General features: G+C 42.0%; 1 protein-coding gene and 1 long non-coding RNA gene across 5 annotated transcripts in view; one reads left to right on the forward strand and one right to left on the reverse strand.

The window, feature by feature from the left end:
• Positions 1–3,756: 3,756 nt before the first annotated feature.
• LOC135179165 (uncharacterized) lies at positions 3,757–4,652 on the reverse strand. Its single transcript, XR_010303934.1, has 2 exons — positions 4,569–4,652; positions 3,757–4,466 (listed from the first exon to the last, which is right to left on the reverse strand). It is a non-coding gene; the product is annotated as an uncharacterized LOC135179165 (long non-coding RNA).
• A 324-nt stretch (positions 4,653–4,976) lies between these two features.
• Positions 4,977–19,505, forward strand: part of HELZ (helicase with zinc finger) — a 98,036-nt gene continuing 83,507 nt past the window's right edge. For 3 of the 4 annotated variants that reach the window (XM_064150601.1, XM_064150603.1, XM_064150604.1), the window contains exon 1: positions 4,977–5,131. Coding sequence is in view for 1 of the 4 variants with exons in the window: in XM_064150604.1 (XP_064006674.1) it covers positions 5,125–5,131 (7 nt within the window). In the remaining 3 variants the exon portion in view is untranslated. Of the gene's footprint in view, positions 5,132–5,411; positions 5,485–19,505 lie in introns of those variants that run through there. The other variant, XM_064150602.1, reaches the window with a different exon arrangement.

A 19,505-nucleotide genomic window follows, 5' to 3' on the forward strand; every position in this document is an offset into this window, starting at 1 on the left:
TGCTCCTCACCCAGCACGGAGTTAAAAGAGGAGGTTTAAAAGAGAATTGTACTATTATTAGGCTGTGCAGTAATCTCAAGTGAGTGGAAAAGAATCTATCCATTATATAACCTGGAGATTTTGTTTTGCTGGCACACTGCTGTTACTGAAAATGAAAGGAGTGTGTCTGGAGTCTCTCTGGGGAAGGCTGCCACATTCAGGTCTCTAGGAACAAGGATAAGCTGTAAACTTTGGCTGCTAATTCATGTGAAGAATGCAGATATGTCAGCTAGAACTCCTCCATGAGCAATTTAAAGGTCAACAATGCAAAGCCATGCTGTCTTCTTAAAAAAGACCCCACAAGCCAAACCAGGCCTGAGATTGAAGATCTTTGATCTTGACAATGTGGGATCAAACTATTGTTAATCTGACCATCGTAGTTCCTATCTCTTCAAGGTACCCTCAACATCCTATTATTGCTGTTTCCTTCTCTAAGTTCTCTTTTTGTGGATCAAAGGACGCAGGAGTAAGAACTTGTTTGAGTATTACTTGCTCTGAAACTGTATATGTGAAGAGAGTCCATGCTGAAGAAATGTTATCCTTGAGTAATTAGGATGTAAGATTAAAGTTGAAATCATCTGCTCATTAGAGGACTCTGGAGGAATTCCAGGGGAATTTTCATGCTGGAAAATCAGAACTTGCTACTCTTCAGCCTAATACTCATTCATTAATGGCTGCCTAGAAACAATTTGCTCTATTGTTTAGTAAGACTAAGACGACTGTTGCTATCTAACCTCAGGTCTACCACTGACTTGTTTGTGGCAGAGGGTAAACCACTTAACTTCTGTTAGTTTCCCCATGATTGCTGCTTCCAAGGGAGTTAAAAAATTTATAAAGGCCCAGTGTGCTAAGACAATAAAACCACTGCTGCTCTTACTGCAATCAGTCTGGAGCTTCTATTGAGAAAGGCTTCCTGGTGTTCTCTTTCTCAGAGGTGAAAAATACTCAAGACGCCTATTGGGATGCCAGGCTGCAGGGTCAGGGAGGCAGTCTGGTGCTGAATATATTCTATTATGTGCTTATTACTTTTCCATGTTAATTGCAATGGGCTTTCCTGTGTTCTGAAGTTAGACATCATGAATGGGGCTGGTTGAAAATCGAGTTCTCTGTATTGGGATTCAAGAAATGCCAGTTCTCAGAGAGAGCAGTGAACTTTACCATAGAATGGGAATCGATGCTCTGAATTTCCTGTGAAAGCAACAGTCTGAGGAGAGAGGGAGAAAAAGCAACAGTGTAAGTGTGCAACCACTCAAAGAGCTCTGTTTGGAAAACGTAGAAACCAAGCTATAGCTGTGGTTCCAAGTGTGCAGCCAGGCGAGCCAGGACTCAAGGCTTTTTGGCTACCAGCTCTGCATTAGCCCTGAAGCAAGTGAGGGTTTGAACTTCCAACTCTTACAGAATCTGTGCCACACCTTTCAGAGCTCTGCTCAGATCTGAGCTCCATGGCAGAAAGCCTAGCAGCCCCAAGTGGCCCCAAGTTTTCAAACTCCTGATTTCTGGCAAGGAGCCCAAGATTTTCCAAGGACCTGGGCATGGCTCCTAGCTTCAGAGAATAGAGAGAAGCCCTGTGAACAGTCATCATTTACCAAATCCTGATTTAAGGAGAGAGAAACTGGATGTGTCAGTGCACTCTCTGCATTTGTGGTCCCTGGGAGGTTGGGTTTTTCAGACTTCCAGCAGGAAATTGCAATTTTCAGATCTGGAAAAGGTTTTGAAATCTTAAAAAATGTAAAAGTGGAATTAAATTGTTGTTATTTGCATTTGTTAGAGACTTGTTGCTGTTAATTTTACCATTATAACAAGCTTCTAGAAATATCACTGTTAGGCTTTTGAAGATCTGAGTCAAGTCTCATGATGCTAAGCAGAGATTCATTGGTTTTGTTCCTATCTCATGCCTTCCCATTGTGCCTTTGGCATTCATACATTTGAAACACATCCTGTTGCTTTTTTTCTGCTCCTAGACTCCATGTGACCAGCTGCTCCTGGTCTTCTTGGGCAGAAGAAAGAGAGTTCTGCAACCAGTCCAAACCCCACATTCTTCAGCAGAAGCCTAGCGCCCTGAGCGCTCCTTTTGTCTTGTCATGCAGTCCCATTAGCGAGCACAGCACATGGGGATTCCAGGAACTTGGGAAGTCTGGATAGTTCTGGAAGTGCAAGGCAGTAGTCAGCACACAACGCAATTGTTTCTGTGCCTAGCTCAGTGCCAAGTGAAGACCTGGCTTTTCAGTTTGGCCTGCAGAGCTGTGAATTACATGATTTCAGAGGTCAGAAGCCAGAATTGCTGCTTTCATGAGAGTAATGCACATCAAGGAAAGAGGCATATCAGGAAGTCTCTCCCACAGCAGCAACTACTATTATAAGCTCATCTCCTTACATTTAATACTGTATTTAAACATCTCTATAAAAGCCACAAGAAATCTGTTTTCCCCCTCCATGTAGTGCATAACCACTTGCTAGTGGCATACTCTGCCTTTTGGACTGTAACCATAGAAGTGGCTCTGAACCCAAGATTTAGTTCTATGAATGCCATTTGGATTTGGAATCTCTTTTTAGGCCAGTTGCTGTATGACTTGAACTTTGAGCAGAATTTCCAAGGTTAATGAGTGCTTGGAGCCCAAATTTGTTTTTGGACCAACAGTCCTCAGCTTTCTTTATGGTACAAGAAGCTATGAAAAAGCTTGGAAGGGGCACCAGATGGAAAAACTGCAATCACTTCAATCTCGCAGGCTCGGTGGCAGTGCTTGAACAAAGTAATGCCCACAGCCAACCCCATCTCAGAACTGCTGGCTCCTGCCATAGCCTCTGGCATGGCCACTTACAATTTCTGCAATGCAATTAACCAGTCTGCAAGAGAAGAGTAAAACCAACTTCGTATTGAGGGACAAGCTGTTAAATTTAAGGAAGATCATAAAAAACAGTGGGTGTAAGGGCATAGCCTCCAGACTGCGTTTTACACACAGCACATGTGAGGGGAGACTCTCCACTGCCATGGTCTTTCCCCACCTCCTTTCTGGGCTGTTTCTACAGTGCAGAGTTGCCACTTTTTCACAGCAGTCTTTGCCTTTCAGTACTTTCAGTTTAGTAACTTGAAAACAACACAGATGCCAGTAAAGATGATGTCTGCCATTGAACTAATCCTTCCTCAGTTAGCCACATCATTTTTTCCCTAGCACAGTATAAATAAACACCACCAGAATAAATGGACTCAAAAGCTAATGACAACCAATCTGTCTCACTCCAAACTGAACTCCGAAGGACAGATGCATATTTTTTACATACACACACATATAAAACTCATTTGTTTCCCACTGCCTTTTAAAATCTAAAGAAAACCTTGCGTTTTCTGAAAGAAAAAACTGACCAGGACTACAAAAGCTTGCTAGGAAGCAAACACAAACAAGCTCCAAAATAAAAAGGGCTATTTTCACTTAAAGAGGTTATCTCCCCTGTCCACTTCACCAGAACTGCTCAGCTCCTTGCAGAGCGCTCATAGAAGCGTGAGAACACACTCACTGAGGATGCTGTTGGAGGCGGGGAGCTGGGGACCCACAGCAATGTCCTACGGCAGGCTCCACGGGAGTGCTTTTGTCCTCCTGAAATGGCGTCTCCTGGGATGAGGCTGGGACCAGCCACGCTGCCCTCTGGGGCAGGGCACCGAAACGGTTAACTGTGCTCCCCACCGTACTTACGAAGTTGCATTAAAAAGTGGACCGGGGCTGCAAATGTAAAACCTTTCTTTATTTCCTTCTGAATTTACATTCTCGCGAGGAGCTCTCTCTTTAGAAACGCAACAGTGATGAATATTGAAACTACTCTTCGGGCACAAGTATCTTCTTGCAGTGGCAATGCATCAGAGGCTTGGCTGGTGGTTACTCTTCAAAGAGTTAGGAGGCATGAAACAGAAATTTAAATACAAATGTATTTAGGAAAATCCAATACCAAAATGACCTGGATCTTATAATTATTTTAATTAAAGGTTTTTTTTTTTTTTTTTTGTTGTTGTTTATACTTTTATTTTTAATGGAATCCTGTTTGGTTGATAAACGTATGTTAAGATCCTGAAGTAAGCTGCTTTTCCACCCCCCAATTTCTCATCCACTTTGCCCTGAAGCAGGATGGCTCACGCAGAGGAAGGGGGTCCCATCCACGGCAGCTGGACCAGTAGTGCCTTGAAAAAAACCAGTTTGCAGGACTGGCTACTAAGAACTGATTGCCAAACACTCTGAAAACAACAGTGAACAGGGGAAATCACTCTATGAAAATAAAACTGTTACGTAAAGCAGCTTCTGGGCTTCATGTGCAGCCAGACACGCGTTACCAGCAGTCCTTCAGATGGGTTTTAAAGGCGATGTAGGAGCTGGGCTGGTCCACGGCCCGGCTGCAGCCTTCCCGCACGCCCCGAGCCGGCTCAGTTTCTTTGTGGGCAGCTAACATTAGAAACAACCCAACAGAACAAACCCACGACAGTAAAATAACGGCGAGAACGCCCCGACGTTTTCGGCACCGGTGGACTTTGTCTCGCAGCTTACCGGGCGGGACCTTCCCTACGCGTGTGCGCACCTCCTGCGCCTCGCCTTAAGGAGGCCGCGGACTGCCCTTGGCGGGCAGCGCTGCGGCCGGGCTCGCCACCGCCCCTGGGCTCGGCGGTGTGCGCGGAGAGGCGGCGATACGAGTCCCGGGAGAGGGGAGGGGGGCGAAAATACACAAATAAATTAAAAATAACTAAAAAAAGAAAACCCCAAAACCCAACGAAACCCAACCCAAGCTAAACCCAGCGAGAGAAGGAAAGAAAGCCAACCCCCCGAGGCTGCCGGTTCCCAGCTCAAGCGGCGCAGCAGAGCCCTCTCACGCAGAGCTGTGGGCTGGAGCCTGTGGCCGCCCTCCGCCAGCTGCCCCCAGCCGCGGCCGCGCGTCCTGGTCCCGGTCTCGGTGCCACTCCCGTTCCCGTTCCTAGCGCCCGTCCCACCCCCAGCTCCCCTCGGCCTTCCGCCGCTGGCCGCCGGGCCGGGAGGAGGGCGGGGGAGGGCTTTCCCACAATGCTTTGTGGGGACGTTGACAAGTGGATCCAAGATGGCGTAGAAAGTAATGACAGGTAAGTCAGGACTTCCCCATTCGCCCTCCGCGGGGGCCGAGGGCAGCCGGGGCCGGCTAGCGAGAGCTCCGGGGAGGCCTCGGAGGATCCTCGGTGCCCCGCAGCCGGCCCAGCGGCCGAGAGAGGGCTGCCGGGCGGGCCGGAGGCTGAGCGGTGCCGGCTGGAGAGGGCCCTGTGTCTGCGGAGGGGCCTGCAGCGGCAGCCGCTCGGGGGCTGTTTACGGGCAGGCTCGGCCGGAGCCCCGGGGGCTGTCGCGCTCTCCTGGCGCCCTGCAGTCGCCGGCGGGCCGGCCGGGGCGGCCTTGCGCCCGGAACAGCGCGGGCAGGCGGCGGGGCCAGCCCGGAGAGCCGGAGGTGCCTTGCACAACCCCGGCTTCCCTGTGCTTCGGGGGTGCTCCGTCAGGGAGGAATGTGGGGGGATGTGGAGGGGTGGGAGGCAGCTTTGTTTTTGTAGCGGGCGGGGCGGGAGGGAACGGCCAGCGACATCCAGGAAATAGCAATAATAAAATAGTAGGAGTTTAAAAAAAAAAAAAAAAAGGAGAGGAAAATAAAGCTTAGGTAGTGTTTGTTGAACGATAGAAAAATAAATTGAAAGAATTTAACAGCGGCTGTAAAATTAACCCTCGGAGCAATTGGAAGATCGGCAGATGAGCTTTTATTTTTGTTTTCTGCGAGAGGCTTTGCCGGGGCCAAGTCGTTAGAAGTTGTGAGCTCTAACACAGATCCTGAGATCACGTTTTATAGGATGCAGCTATTGTGAAACTGAAAATAGAGTTTATACTACGAGTTGCTGTACAGCCCTCCCAACGGAGCCTGTGTGTATGTATTTAGTGCAAATGCCAAGCAAAGGAAGGATATATGACTCTTCTGGGGTGGGTCATGTCCTTTTATGAATTTCCAGATGAGTGAAGTTGATTAGCTTCAATGCATTGTTAGTTGAACTGTTGCAGTTTGCTCATAGTAACACGATTAAACATATCATTGGTGGAAATGAAGAAATAACTGCAGGGAAACAGTTGCAAGGTTGCTTTCCAATTAATGACAAGATGAGTAAGAGGTAACAAGGTAATAGGATTTCTGCATTATCAGAGGTACAGCGAGCTTGTGATGAAGTTTGAAATAACATAATGTATTTTGCTTCTCACTGAAAAAAATAACACAATTCAGCTGTAAGACACAAAAGTGCCCTGAAAATGAATACCCTTATTGACAGACTGAATGCTTCGTAGAATCATAGTCCTGTTGGGATGGTTTGAATTGTTGGGAGTCTACTAATATTGTTGTTCTCAATAAATAGTTTAATTGAAGCAAGGCAAAATATTAAATGTTTCTCTTTCTCTTAATGTAAGTAAAGAAAAGATATTCCTTTGTAAAAAATGACAAAAATCCCACACAACTAAATGAAGTGATAATTGGCAAGTCTTAACTATTTTCCAAGTCGTGTTACTAGGACAGGAAGGTTTTAAATTCACTTGTTTCAGTATTTTTGAATCCCGGCAAACTGGCAAATGTGGACGCTGCTGTTTGTTGTTTTGTTTTGTTTTAATGGAAAAGCTTGTTTGATTGGGATGGTTTGGGAATGCTGGGCAGCTTCCTGGTCCTCTCTAGTGAGGAGCTGATTTTGAATGTGCAGTTGAAACTTAAATGAGAGGAAGATGTGTGAGTGACCACCGTGTTCCCTCCCCCTCCCCGGGTTGCAAATCAAGGGATTCTCTCTTGGATGAATCAGACTTTAGTAGGCTTAGCTCTTCCCGCACAGAAATTGTGAGTGGCAGAAGCTGAGTTAAGCTTTTTTTTGTTGAACCTTAATTAGCAGAATAGTTTTTCTTTACTGTTAAGTGAAGGAACATTTTATGTGTTCTTACTGATAAAATTGAGTTCTCTTTGTAATTTGTTATGAAAGCAGAAATGACTTTTTTCCTTTTTTCCCTAGCTGAAATTGCATTTCTAATATCACTCTTCACCTCTGTGATTTTTTTTTTTCTGACTTCTGACACTCAGAGTGTGTATTTTCCCCTCCTTCATAGGAACATGCTGCCTTCAAGTGAGCCAGATGAAGTTTCCTATGAAAGAGGCTTATTAAAGCGATTGCTTTAGGACTTGAAAGCTTGTAGTATCTGGGTTAATTGGCCTTTTTTGGTTTCTTTACTATTAGCTTGTTTGTTTTGTGTACTATTGTTGATTTTTATTATTTTTTTTCTTTTTGGGGGGGTTTGATTTTATCTTTCCTCTGCAGACTAAAAATTACAGGGAGATGTGGGAACAAGACCTTAGTCTGTAGTTTGTCCCAGTTCTGCTTCTTGGTGTGTTATGGAGGATCTTTTCCCTTTGTGAAATCTCACTGGTTTCAGAGACGTTCTCCTGGCCTTTGGGACCTGTAGTAGTAGATAGGTTGGACTGGATGATCTTGGAGATATCTTCTAACCTGGTTGGTTCTATGAATTCTATGAGATCTATCTGCAGAAGGCCTGTAGTTTGGAGGGAACTTCTGCTGGGAGGAGAAGTTGGGTGGAGAAATTCCTTCTGGAATTTCTTCTGCTGGATGGAGAAATTCTAATCTCAAGAAATGTAAGAAACAGTGTCTAGAAGGTTTGAAGAGGTAATATTTCCTAGTGGATGGGGTACAGGTGGAGAGGTCTGGACAGCCTGATAAAAATCATTCCATCAGTTTGTTTCCTTTTGAAGGAATTTAAAACTGGAGTCATAAATCTTAACCAACTTGTAGAGCCTCAAAGCCTGTGGGTGAAGGAGCCAGGTGATAATAGTACTAATGTTTTCCAACTCTCTTAATTTCATAGTCTGTCAACAGTGGAGAAAATATTTCATCAATGATTTTTGTAACTAAAATCCCCTTTGCAGTTGTAGCTGGGTATTCTTTCTAACTTTGAGTGTGGTTTTTTTTTCAGTTGAATTTATTTGTTGCTTACTACCATCTTGTGTTTGCTGCTGCACTTCATTCTTGGTGCTTTCATTTTAGTAATGGCAGAAGCAATTGCTGGAGCAATTCAGATTATTAGTTGAAAGCCCTTGAATCTTTCACCTCGCTGGCATTCCTTCCTGAGGTCAGTGGTACCTAGATAGGTTTGGTAGCAGGAGTGAAATCTAAATGAGCCAAGTCTGTAGTAATAATTTAAATCCTGTCCCCCATGGACAGCCTAGCTAACTAGAGAAAGCCAGGAGTGCTGGCTTTGGAGAATGAGAAGGAAGGATGGTGTCATTCTGCTCTAGCTTAGGGACAGAATAGTTGGACAGCTGGCACTCCCCCCGCTTTGGGGATCAGTAGACCAAGAATCCTTATGAGCGGGAATCCTGTCCTTATGTTTTCCCTGGCGTTGTTAGAGGCTTCTTCCTGGAAGCAGATCCTCGATGTTCCTCCATGTGCAACGGCAGTAGTGGTTAATCGTGGGGGGAGAACAGCAAACTGTCTATTCCTGAACCTCCTTCCTGCTCGCCTGTGACAACCCTTTGGTCAGTTCTCACTTTTCTTGTTGAGATCCTAAGGCAAGCTCCCATTGCCACTGCATGGTATAGGCATTTGTCCTCTTTAAATGGAGCTATTATTTATGGGTTAGATTATAAGAACAAACAAGACCTTCCTTTTTTTGTTCTTGTGCTTTTTTTGTTCATGCTATTTCTTCTGTGGCCTCTGGCAGTAGTCAGTGCTTGTGTTTATGTATATCAGTGACATATTTAAAGACACTGTGCTTTATATGTTTGATTTCTCACTCCCTTTGGTAAACTTCTGTGGTTATCATTCTGTTTTCAGCAAGGAAGAAAAGAGAAATATTGAAAAACAGAGACTGCTTTTTCTGAAATTTGCACACAGCATTGGTAGGGATTAACAAAAAGGAAGGAGTCTTGGTCTGCTGGACATTGTGACTGGGAAAGTAAACACTTGTTTTCTCCTAGTGTTTATTTTGGAGAGAGAGGAAGAAAATAACTAAACTTTACAGACAGTGAAATTAGGAGTCTGCAAGGCCAGACCACTTCACAGAAACAGACCAGCTTCTGCTGATGATTTTATTATGGTGCTACTGATATGTAGCTGAAGTTCTTTGCTCAAAACCAATCTTGCTTACTGAGCTTTCATCTTAGAATCATAGAATCAGTCAGGGTTGGAAGGGACCACAAGGATCATCTAGTTTCAAGGCTTCAAGCAGAAGGAATCACTCGTGCCTGAGAAACACAGAAAAGTGAATATTACTGTAGGGGAAATGCCTCAGAATTTAAGCAGGGAGTTTATAATTACCTATGGCTGAGAATAGGTTTTTCTGTTCCATTTCCATTGCTCTGCCAGCTGAAATGAAAGCATACTTCATATGGCTATAACATAATGTCCAAATATTTTTCTACCATTTTATATGCAAATGAGTTGTAATGAATTTAGTAGAATTGCAGTGGTTATTTACCCAGTCTTTTCTCAGAGTCCTCCAAAATACCAAATTGCAGACTTATGGCAGGAAATGAGATAAGAAATCATAGATTACAATCTTTATCCTCCATAAATGTCATTTTGCTGCAATGAAAGGTTCCATTTCATGACTAAAAAGTTTTGAGTGATTACTGTGGCCCTGTCCTACCTCTGAATGAGCACCACCTATCAAAATTCTCTGAGTGGCTGAGGTCTTTGTAAGATGTTAACAGACAATTACCTTAGCAAGAAGGTAATTTAGAATTGCCAACACTGAGCTGTTGCATCTTTCTTAGCACACAGTGCTACTGAGTTGGTAGCAAAGTTTTTGTAAGTGATTGTTATGTGAAGAAGTGTTTTGGAGGTGTAACTGTGAAATGTTGTGTGATTTGTTAATTTCAGGAAGTACCACTTGAATGAGGAATGGTGTGGCCAAGGTGGATGTTCTTAATCTTTGGTTTATATGTGGTTTGGAGGAAATACATGTCATGATCTCTTCTGTTGGTAAGCAGCAGGAAGGCTGATGGTTCTCTGAGCTGTAGTGACTAAAGTTTGGAAGCAAAAGAATAGTAGAATTATGTTAGGTATGACATTTTGAATGTCAGAGTGGCAGGAAGTGAAGAGTAGAAATGTGAGCAGTGTGTGGATTTGTCTGAGCTGGTTTCTGGTAGTTAGAATGAGTTAATGAGGGATGATCTTTCAGTCTGAATTTCACAGGCCTTTTTTTGGTAGTTACATATAATAAAAGCACTGTATTCATCAGAACATTAAAAATATCACTGTTTAAATGCACTTAGAAGATCTTTCTGAGCCCTTCAGACCTCATGGCAAAAAGAAAATACATTAAAACAGCAAGAGCTGGTTTTGAGACTCTTGGTTGTTAGCAATGGGGCACGAGTGTTTAATTTCCTGGAAAATATTTAGTGGTTCAGCAAACCAAGAAAGTAGCAAATCTTTGTGGATGTAATAAATGGAGAATGCCACAAATGAAAAGCATAGTGGTTTTGGCAGCATATTAAAACAATGTTTTTTTTCTTCATATCTTACAATAAGTGAGAAATATTTTGTGAAAATTTCGTTTTATCCTAGGATAATTGTAAGGGGACAAGGACAGGCAGTGTGCTTCTGATCCCAAGTAATGTTCCTTTACTGCTCTCAATGAAATCCTCCATCAACTGGCTGGGATTACCAAATCCAGTTGACCAGCCATGATAGCTGCCTTATGTCTGCTCCTCTGCCATCTCAGGAGCCAGGATTTGTTGGGCTTTTCTTGTTGCCTGAACAGGAGGTCGTTAAAGGGAATGCTTTTTAGCATACCTCTGGATCAGCGCTAACGTGGTGTTGTTGCTGAGCTCTGTGAGTATTTTATGGCAGTGATGTTTTTGATTATAGATGTTTGTGCTAATGATTTTGAGGTAACTGTGCTCTGGCCATATCTTAAGACACTCACACGTTTGGAATGGTGCAGGACATTTGTTTTGTCGTTTGAATTGACTGATATTACTTGGCTGTAGCTTTGTTTATATTTGTTTGGCTAGGCTAGACACTGCTTTTCTTCTCCCAAAGTTTTGTCAGAACTATGCTGTTAACCACAGCAGGATCGTTACTCATTCCTGCTGATGTCTGTTCTTTGAGTGGGGTTTGAAATACGTGACTGAATCTCTAATGTTCATTTCAGAAGGAATGAGCGAAGTGAATGCCATTGGGAAACTTGTGGTGTTTTGGATAAAAGCGGTGCAGCCTGTAGGGTTTGCTGTGTGAGGGGAGTGTGAGAATCCCTATTCCGTTCTCAGAAGAGGGCTTAAAAATTGAACCTGTTGGTAGTATCACGTTCATGTGTTTGAAGAGAGGGATCAGAGATGTTGTAAAAGCATTATCTGGACGCAGAGAGGTTAATATTGAAATGCAAAGCTAGAAGACAACTCTCCAAGCCAAGCTTAGCTATATTATGCCAAAGTAGTTGAAGCACAGCTGCATAAGACTGAATTTCAAAGGTTATTTACAATAAAGTTAGCCATTTTTAGTGGTGGAGGTTAGTTACTGCTTTGAACTTTCAAAATAGCACACAAAAATATCGGCAGTTACATAATAGGTATGGTTTTTGGAAAGATGTGTTTGGAGTATCTGTGGGTGGCACGATTGTGTTATTAAATCTGTTATGGTAGGACCCTTTGTACTAAGTGCTGTATAAATGGGTAACAAAACCCCCCAGTCAGTGTTACTCACTGCAAGAATAAATCTAGGTTCATTCTAAAGCTGCGGTGGAGACTTGGGTACATTGAAATAAATTTTTTTCCTTTTCTGTATCATAACTTTCTGCCTTATTTCTATGTTGAGTTTGTTAACTGGGCACTCTAACTGATAGTCATCCAGAAGATTTTTACATTCTTTTGTGTCTTCAGTGGATTGCAAGAGTGATGCATATTTTGCATCTTAAATGGACAATTAACTTGGGGCTTTCTTTTATCCAGTTGTAAAGCTGATACAGACTTGTAGCCCATCTGCTTTTGCAGTGGTGGTCAGAGTTATCCTTCAGGTAAATCCTAGTTATATAAGAGATGTGCTGCTTTGCATTACTGGGGCACATCAAGAGTGGAGAAAGTTCTGTGAAATGAAAAGTTGACATCTGAGGAAAGACTGTCCCAGCAGCTTTACATTATCCATGTTGGCAGAGAAAACACGGAGCTGAGCTTTGCAGTTTGAGTGGGGTTTTCCAAAGGGGATATTCTGTGAGAAATAATGTCCTGATTGAAAAAAAAAAAATACTGCTGTTGCTGAAATCCACGAGCAGCTGTGAACTGAACACAAAACTGAAACGTAGGAACTGCTAATTTTGCTTGTCTCAGAGACTGATTATACTGGTGAGCTTCGGGAGATGAACTGTGCTGAAGTGCTCTCTGAAGACTGCTGAGTGAGTGGCAAGTTCAGTGAGCATCACACAAAACTTTATGACTTGTGTTGTCTTTAAACTTCTGAAATATATTTGTAGATATCCTGCCCTGTATTTTGTGTTGAAATGATGCTTGGGAATCTTCTCTGACTCCCATTGCCTTCCCTGGGAACACAGTTTTCTACTTGCTTGTCACTTTAAAAATCAGGTGAGGGGTGTGTAGTCACATCTACACAGATATACTTGTCTGTCCTAGAGCAGGTATTTCTCAAAAGGACTTTTGGCAATGTCTTGTGACTCAGCAAAGAAGAATATTGGTAATTGTATGGCTGCATAAGTCCTTAGGATTAATGGTTTTCACTTTTGGGGGGATGAGATTATTACTGAACATTGTAATTTGAAGTGTGGAGAGACAGGAACAAGGCCATGTTCTGTTGTTCACGTGATTAGAAGTGAGGTTCTGCCACAAGTAGTTTATAATTTTCCAAGTTGTGGATTGTGGTGTTATAAACCAGCTTTTAGAACATGATTGAGACTAGCAGGTTGATGCAGCTTCACGGAGAGCTTGGCTGGTCCTGCAGTGCTGATTTTTCCCTTTGTTTTTCTCTGGCAAATTTCATTAAGAGAAGCAAAGATTAAATTACTTTTCTAATGCATTTTTTTAAAAGTAAGTAATTGGTGATGTTGTTATGGGGATAAAATGGTAACCATGGGACAACATTTCAATTAAAATGCCCTCATCTTGGTTAAGTGTGAGAAACTCTGCTCTCAAAAAGCAGGAAGAACACACAGGTATACAGAATACAAACCACCTCACCTGGGGATTATGAAAGATTGTTTACGTGAGGATTTTCTCTGAAGGAGCCAAAAGCACTTTAGGTGGGGCAGAAGCACCACCTATTATTATGTTACCTGATGCTTACTATGACATACTCCTTATTTCAGTTGGTTATTACTTGCCAAATTTTAATTATTTGGGCTGAAATTTCCCATGGTAGGTGTCTAGTGCAGGCCGACTTTTTGGGTGCTGTGCATGGAGCAAAGGGTTCTGCCAACAAGACTGAGTCTCAGATTTGGGCAAAACCCCCATTCTTATGTTCACAATAAAGTAGAAAGCGTTTCTAATGACCTGTAGTGCTTCTTTGTACAAAGTTGACCTGAGGTATAATGTGATGTTCCTGCCAAGGATGTACTTGTTGTCGACCCTGTGCAAATCTGCTCAGCGCTGGTCAAATTAGCATTTAGCGCAGATCTAAAAGATCATCCTCACAGCGACTAGATTTCAGCAGGAGCTAGGTAGGATTTCTGTACAATTTGAAAGGTAGGACTTCTGCATTCCTCCCTGGTATGACTTTGGGGAAAAAACAAAAAAAAGAGAGCACAGAGAACTGCCTTTCTGTACTGCGTGTGCCTAGTTCTTCTTTCTTACCAGCTCTACCTTTGCTTACCACAGAGGAAGCAGCAACTGCATTTAAACACAAGGTGCAAAATGCAGAGTTTTGCAGAATATGCAGGACAAATGTGGCTGAACGTGGAGACTGAGAAATAGAAAGAAATAGAAGGGAGTCTGCACTGTGTGGATACATGTAATCTGTTTTCTTATGCAGTTGTTTGTTGGAATACAGTGTCACATTTGCATAAATTACTGCTTCAGAAATGGAGTAGGGAATATAAAAAAAAAACACCAGGCAAGTCACACTTAAGCCCCATCTTTGCTACACTTAATTTTCTGTATTTCTAATGAAGCTCCCATGTTGTGATGTGGAGAAATGCTGAATGCTCAGAAGTCCTTCTGCAGACACTGGATATTCCACTTTGGTATAAAGGGTTGTATAATAGAGGGCAGAGCATAATAGGGAAAAATCACTTGTACTTCTCTTAATCTGAATATAAGAAATGTATATTAAAGCCAAAAGTTTCTGTATTTTAATGACTTATTTCTTTGTAAAATGGGAATAGTCTTAGAAGGAAAAATATATTTTCTTAATACTTGTGAATTGCTTGGTCACGGTGTTTGTAAGTATTATTGAAAAGTTAATGAATACATTAAAATGCAGTCTCGAGGAGCAGATTTGAGTAGCAGGCAGTAAATAAGGCCTTGGGCCCTCTGCTGACATATTTAACTGGATGTCCATTAAGCAGGCAGCCTCTCCTCTGCCTGCTCATTCCTCTAGGTAGCCCTTGGAAAATGCAGTTTGTAACTAAGACAGAGGCAATATCACAGTGCAGATGCACAGGAGGGCCAACATCAGCTTGTGCAGATTCTTTTGTCATTATCTAATCTTAGAATATCAAACCTTACAACCTACCTAATATTTGTAGTATGATTTTAATGACTGCAATAAGTGTATGTATTTGCTTTGTGTAACTAGGAATCTTGTATCTGTCAGTTAGGGGTGGCTTTCAGACAAAGCGAGTACATGGCAGGTAGATGTGCTTTGACTTGCCATGTCTTTTGCTTAGTTTGATCAAGGTAAGTGATGTTTTCAGACAGCTGTGTGAAAAAGGATTCTTTTAAAGGCAGGAAATGAAGATATTATGGATATTGGTGTGGTGGGTGGGATGATTACAAGTGCTGAGGCCTTGAGCTTCTCAGACTTTAAATCAAAGATGGGCAGTTTGTCCATATGTAAATGTTGCTGCCACTGGCTATATAGGTGATCCTTTCAGCTGTGATTTCCAAAATGAGGAGCGATTACTGAAGTGTTAATAATCACTTAGTAAAGTGTCTGTGCCAAAATCATCACAAGCATGCAGTAAAATCTTAACTCATTGCTGTCTGTGATGTATGTAAAGTGGTGTAAAGAACACAGAGATCCAGATGTGGAAGGCATTTGCTCTTAATCTCAATTGCTGCTGTATTTTTGTTACTGTCGTTATGTGAATGGTAAACCACCCAGAGGCACTTCTTCCTTTCTAAGTAAATGTGGATGTGTTCATTCTATACATTAAATCTTCAGGATCAGACTCAAGGCTCTGTTTATGTGGCCAGAGATCTCTTATCCTCATAATTTATGGTGCTCTCTTTGGTTTTGCAACGTGGAAGGATAATCTAAGTATTTAATGGTAGGGGACATCATGAACATCTTAAGTTCTTTTATTTCTCTCTCCAAAAATCAAGCATATCATATTCCTTAGAGGCCACGTAGCAGAAGTTCTTGCTGCTGTTATACTGTATAATAAAACCTTGAAATAAGCTTTCCTCATTCTGTATGCTCCATTTCAGATTTAACATCATTTTTGGAATGTAAAGTAGGGTCATTTTGCCTGGAGTTGTACAACATTAACCAGAGTAATTCAGTTATTTCAGAAAACTGATTAGATTGTCCTCTCTCAAGGGTGGAGACTTTTGTATTTGTTCTGTAAGGTGTGCAGTGCATTTCTGAGCACTGTGTATTACTAATATTACTGACTCCATCCATGATTGCAATAAATGAGGCCAGAAGTTCTCTGCTATTATTATTCTTAAAATTAAAAAAAAAAAAAACAAGAAAGCAAAAGCTCCTTTCTGATCACTTTTCTCTGCACCTTGCACACGAAGGACACTCCATCCTTTATCTCTCTGTTCTATTAAGTCTTTCACATTGGTATGGTGCCTTATCATTATCTACTCTCATTTCATTAAATGATTTTTGTGTGGGGGATTGTTTGTGATGTGTATATCAGGACACTTGGAAAGTGTTTCTTCTTCCTAAGTGGCTTCTGTATTTTGTGCAGCTGTGTTTTCTTCCTTCCTAGGGGCTCGAATAAAATGCTTTTTTGTCTTAAGACAAAGATAAATTTATTACTATAGGTAAGACAAACAAATACATAATTAATTTTGGTTTGCTTATCTAAAGGTACTTGAGTTGTATTTTGGAGTACTATAAAAACATCCCATAACATTGAAAGGTGCAGGCATGCTTTGAGATGGCATCACCAGAGATGCCAGAGCAACTGTATAATATGATTTAACAGTAGATAGATATATTGTTCTCTATTTTGTTTCCCTATGTTATTGTAATTCCCTATATGGACACACAAATGCAGTTTTCTGACTCTTGATAGTTGAACACTGGAAAGAGCCCAATGAAGGACTGCAAAGATGCTGAGGGACCTGGAATCTCTCTGTGGGGAGCAAAGGATGGGAGACCTGGAGAAGAGCAGCCTGAGAGGGAAGCTGATCAATAGCTAAAGGGTGGAGGCCATGAAGATGAGGCTTAGCTCTTTTCACTGATGGTCAGTACAAGGGGCATTGGGCACAAACTAGAACACACCTGTGAAAATACAAGTGTTTTATCAGTTTTTTCCTAATAATTTTGAGTGAGGAGGAGCTAGAAGATTCTTCAGTCACAAGGCTTGTGTCTGTACTATTTTTTTGACTTCTGAAATGTTACTTTTCTGTATTTTGGATCAATAAACTTTTGAGGTCTTTTTATGTGGATTACTTACCTTTCAGTCAAAAACAGTTTGGAAACTGCTTTATTGAAACTTGCATCCTTGAGCAGTTAAGCTAATGAATGTAGTTTGTGGCTTTTATCATTATGGACAAGAAAAGTAACTAAGACTTTTACTGATGAGTGATGTTTTGGTTCAGTGCTGCCTCTCTTGCTGGATAAATGGCAGCACATGACAGTAACTGATGGGGTAACTGATGTCTTGGTATCAATGAGAGTGAATTATAATTTCTCCTTTCCCTGGGTAGATTTGAAAAGTCTGGGTCTGTTATCTGTCTTGTTACACATTTTTCATAACTCTTGCATCATCTTCAGTCTTTGGACTTCTGTGAAATTCAGATCTGATTGACTTGAAGTTCAAAAGTTACTGAGTAGGAGAGAGCAAAAATAAGTCTGGTGGATCTCTTCTTCCCTCTGCAAAGGAATTGCTTGGAAGTTACGATAAACCATCTGTCTTGTCTTCATGTATTACCCCTATTTATTATGTATTTAAACCTCCTGTCCAGTTTGGTGGCCAGCATTTCCAATTGTGAGAAGAGCTGAGAAATCACAAAGGGCTAGGAAACTCGGTGTGGTCACCACACGCATTTCCTTCGAGAGTGCAGAATGAGCTGAGTTCCTGCCCTGCTTTCTCTGAGCCTGTGCCAGCTTGACCGCAATAGGCAATGGAACAGCAAAGCCTTCTCCTCTCCTTTCCTGCAGTACAGTGGGCTGTTAACAGGAGGACACAGCTGAATAGCTTTGGCAAGGAATATTTGGGTGCTTATTTCTCACAGCAGAGCTATTTGAAGGGTTATGGATTGTAATGGGAGGCAGCTGGAGAGGCTCTTCCCTTGCATGTTCCCCATGGCAATGGGACTCATTCATTTGCTTCACTTTGTGAATCCTGGGATGTGGCTCTTAAGTATATTCAATTGACAGTAAATTTCCTACCAGTCTCACTGTAGGACTGCAAGTTGAACATCTTTGCTTTAGCATAAATCTTTATAAGAGATGTTAATGTCTGGTTAAAATATGCAAATATTTACTGACTTGTCTACTGTTTGTCAGCTTGGCATGCGAGACCTTGGATCTGATCCTCCTGTCTTGGCAGACATTGGGAATTTTGCCAATAACATTAATAGGAACAGCATTGTGCCCTCTAATCTGTTTGTTTATGAAGTACAGCAAGAGTTATCTGGCTAGATGCTTTACAGTGAATTGAAAAAGCATCTGTTTGAAATTTTTTGGGAACACATCACATGCTTTAACTTATCATTATCTTAGTGTATGGACCCTTTGATTCCATAGAATCTATTGGGAAGCTGTGAAGCATGAAAGTGCACAGTCATGAGTTAAAATGCTGTGAAATGCTAAAATTTAAGTTCATGATGTTCTCTCTTCCTACACTGAATTTTAGTTTGAAGTTGGATTCATCAGACTGGAGTAAATCGTCAGAAGCCTCCTTTGCACCAAGCAGGCGTAGTGTTTACTTGAGAGTGAGTGACTGTGTAGATCATGTTGTTTATCACTCTTCCTCCTCAAGTTGTCCCTTCTGCTGTTCCCAGCCCCTTCTGCAGTTCTGTTTGGAAGTTAGCTTTTAGTTACTTTTTAAATGTTTCCAAAATCCCTTTGGAAAGAAGGCAAAATACTCAACAGGGATACTGAGCCTGAAAATCATTAGTTGTAGGGAGAACCCCAAATCCCTCACAGCTCATGGAAATAAACACCAAGGTTTAAGTTACACGAGTTGGAACTAACCAGATCTTTTAAATGCTGTTTTGTGGAAGCTGAGCTGAGTGCAACTTGGCATTCAAAGAAATGCAAGATCAGTAAGTTTTCTTTGGCTTAAAGGCAGGGATGTTTTGGAGGTCCAAAGTATGATGCTAGGATAAGAATTGAGTAAGCTTCTGCCTGTGCTGTAGTCCAGATGATGCTTTACAGTCATATCGGGTGGAACTCATAGGCACTGTATGTAGCTGTTTACTTGAGTGCATAGATTGGGAGCCTTTCTGTAGGCAGCACAGTGTTTCTGTGTGATGATTCAAAGCTGAGCAATGCTTTGAATTGACCACTGACAGTAAAGGCTCTGTTGATAAGACATTGTGCCTGAATATCTGAGGTAAGTCCATCTATTTTAGATGTGTACCTTGAGATGGTGGGAATGCACCTGTTCATATTTTGAAGATGTACTAAACTTTGCTATTAGAATCAATTCTTTGGTAATACACAGAACAGTAAGGTCTATTCAATAAAATAAAATAAAATTGATTTTCTTTCTAATCTCCAGTCTAAATCTGCCCTCCTCAAGCTTCAGTCCATTCCCTCTCACCCTGTCACTACAGGCTCTTATAAAAATTCCCTGCCTGGCTTTCTTGTAGGCCTCCTTCAGATACTGGAAAACTGTTACTAGGTCTCCTCAGTTTTTCTCCAAGCTGAACAACCCCCAGCTCTCTCAGCCTGTCCCCATAGGGGAGGTTCTCCAGCCTTCTGATCATCTTCATGGCCCTGCTCTGGACCTGGTCCTGCAGTTTCATATTCTTCTTGTGGTGAGGGTACCATAAGTCGCCGCAGTACTCCAGATAAGGGTCTCATGAGAGCAGAGTAGAGGGGGAGAATCACCTCCCTTGTCTCGGTGGTCACACTTCTGATGCAGCCC

This window comes from Pogoniulus pusillus, chromosome 11 (genome assembly GCF_015220805.1).
Source record: "Pogoniulus pusillus isolate bPogPus1 chromosome 11, bPogPus1.pri, whole genome shotgun sequence".
Lineage (NCBI taxonomy): Eukaryota > Metazoa > Chordata > Aves > Piciformes > Lybiidae > Pogoniulus > Pogoniulus pusillus.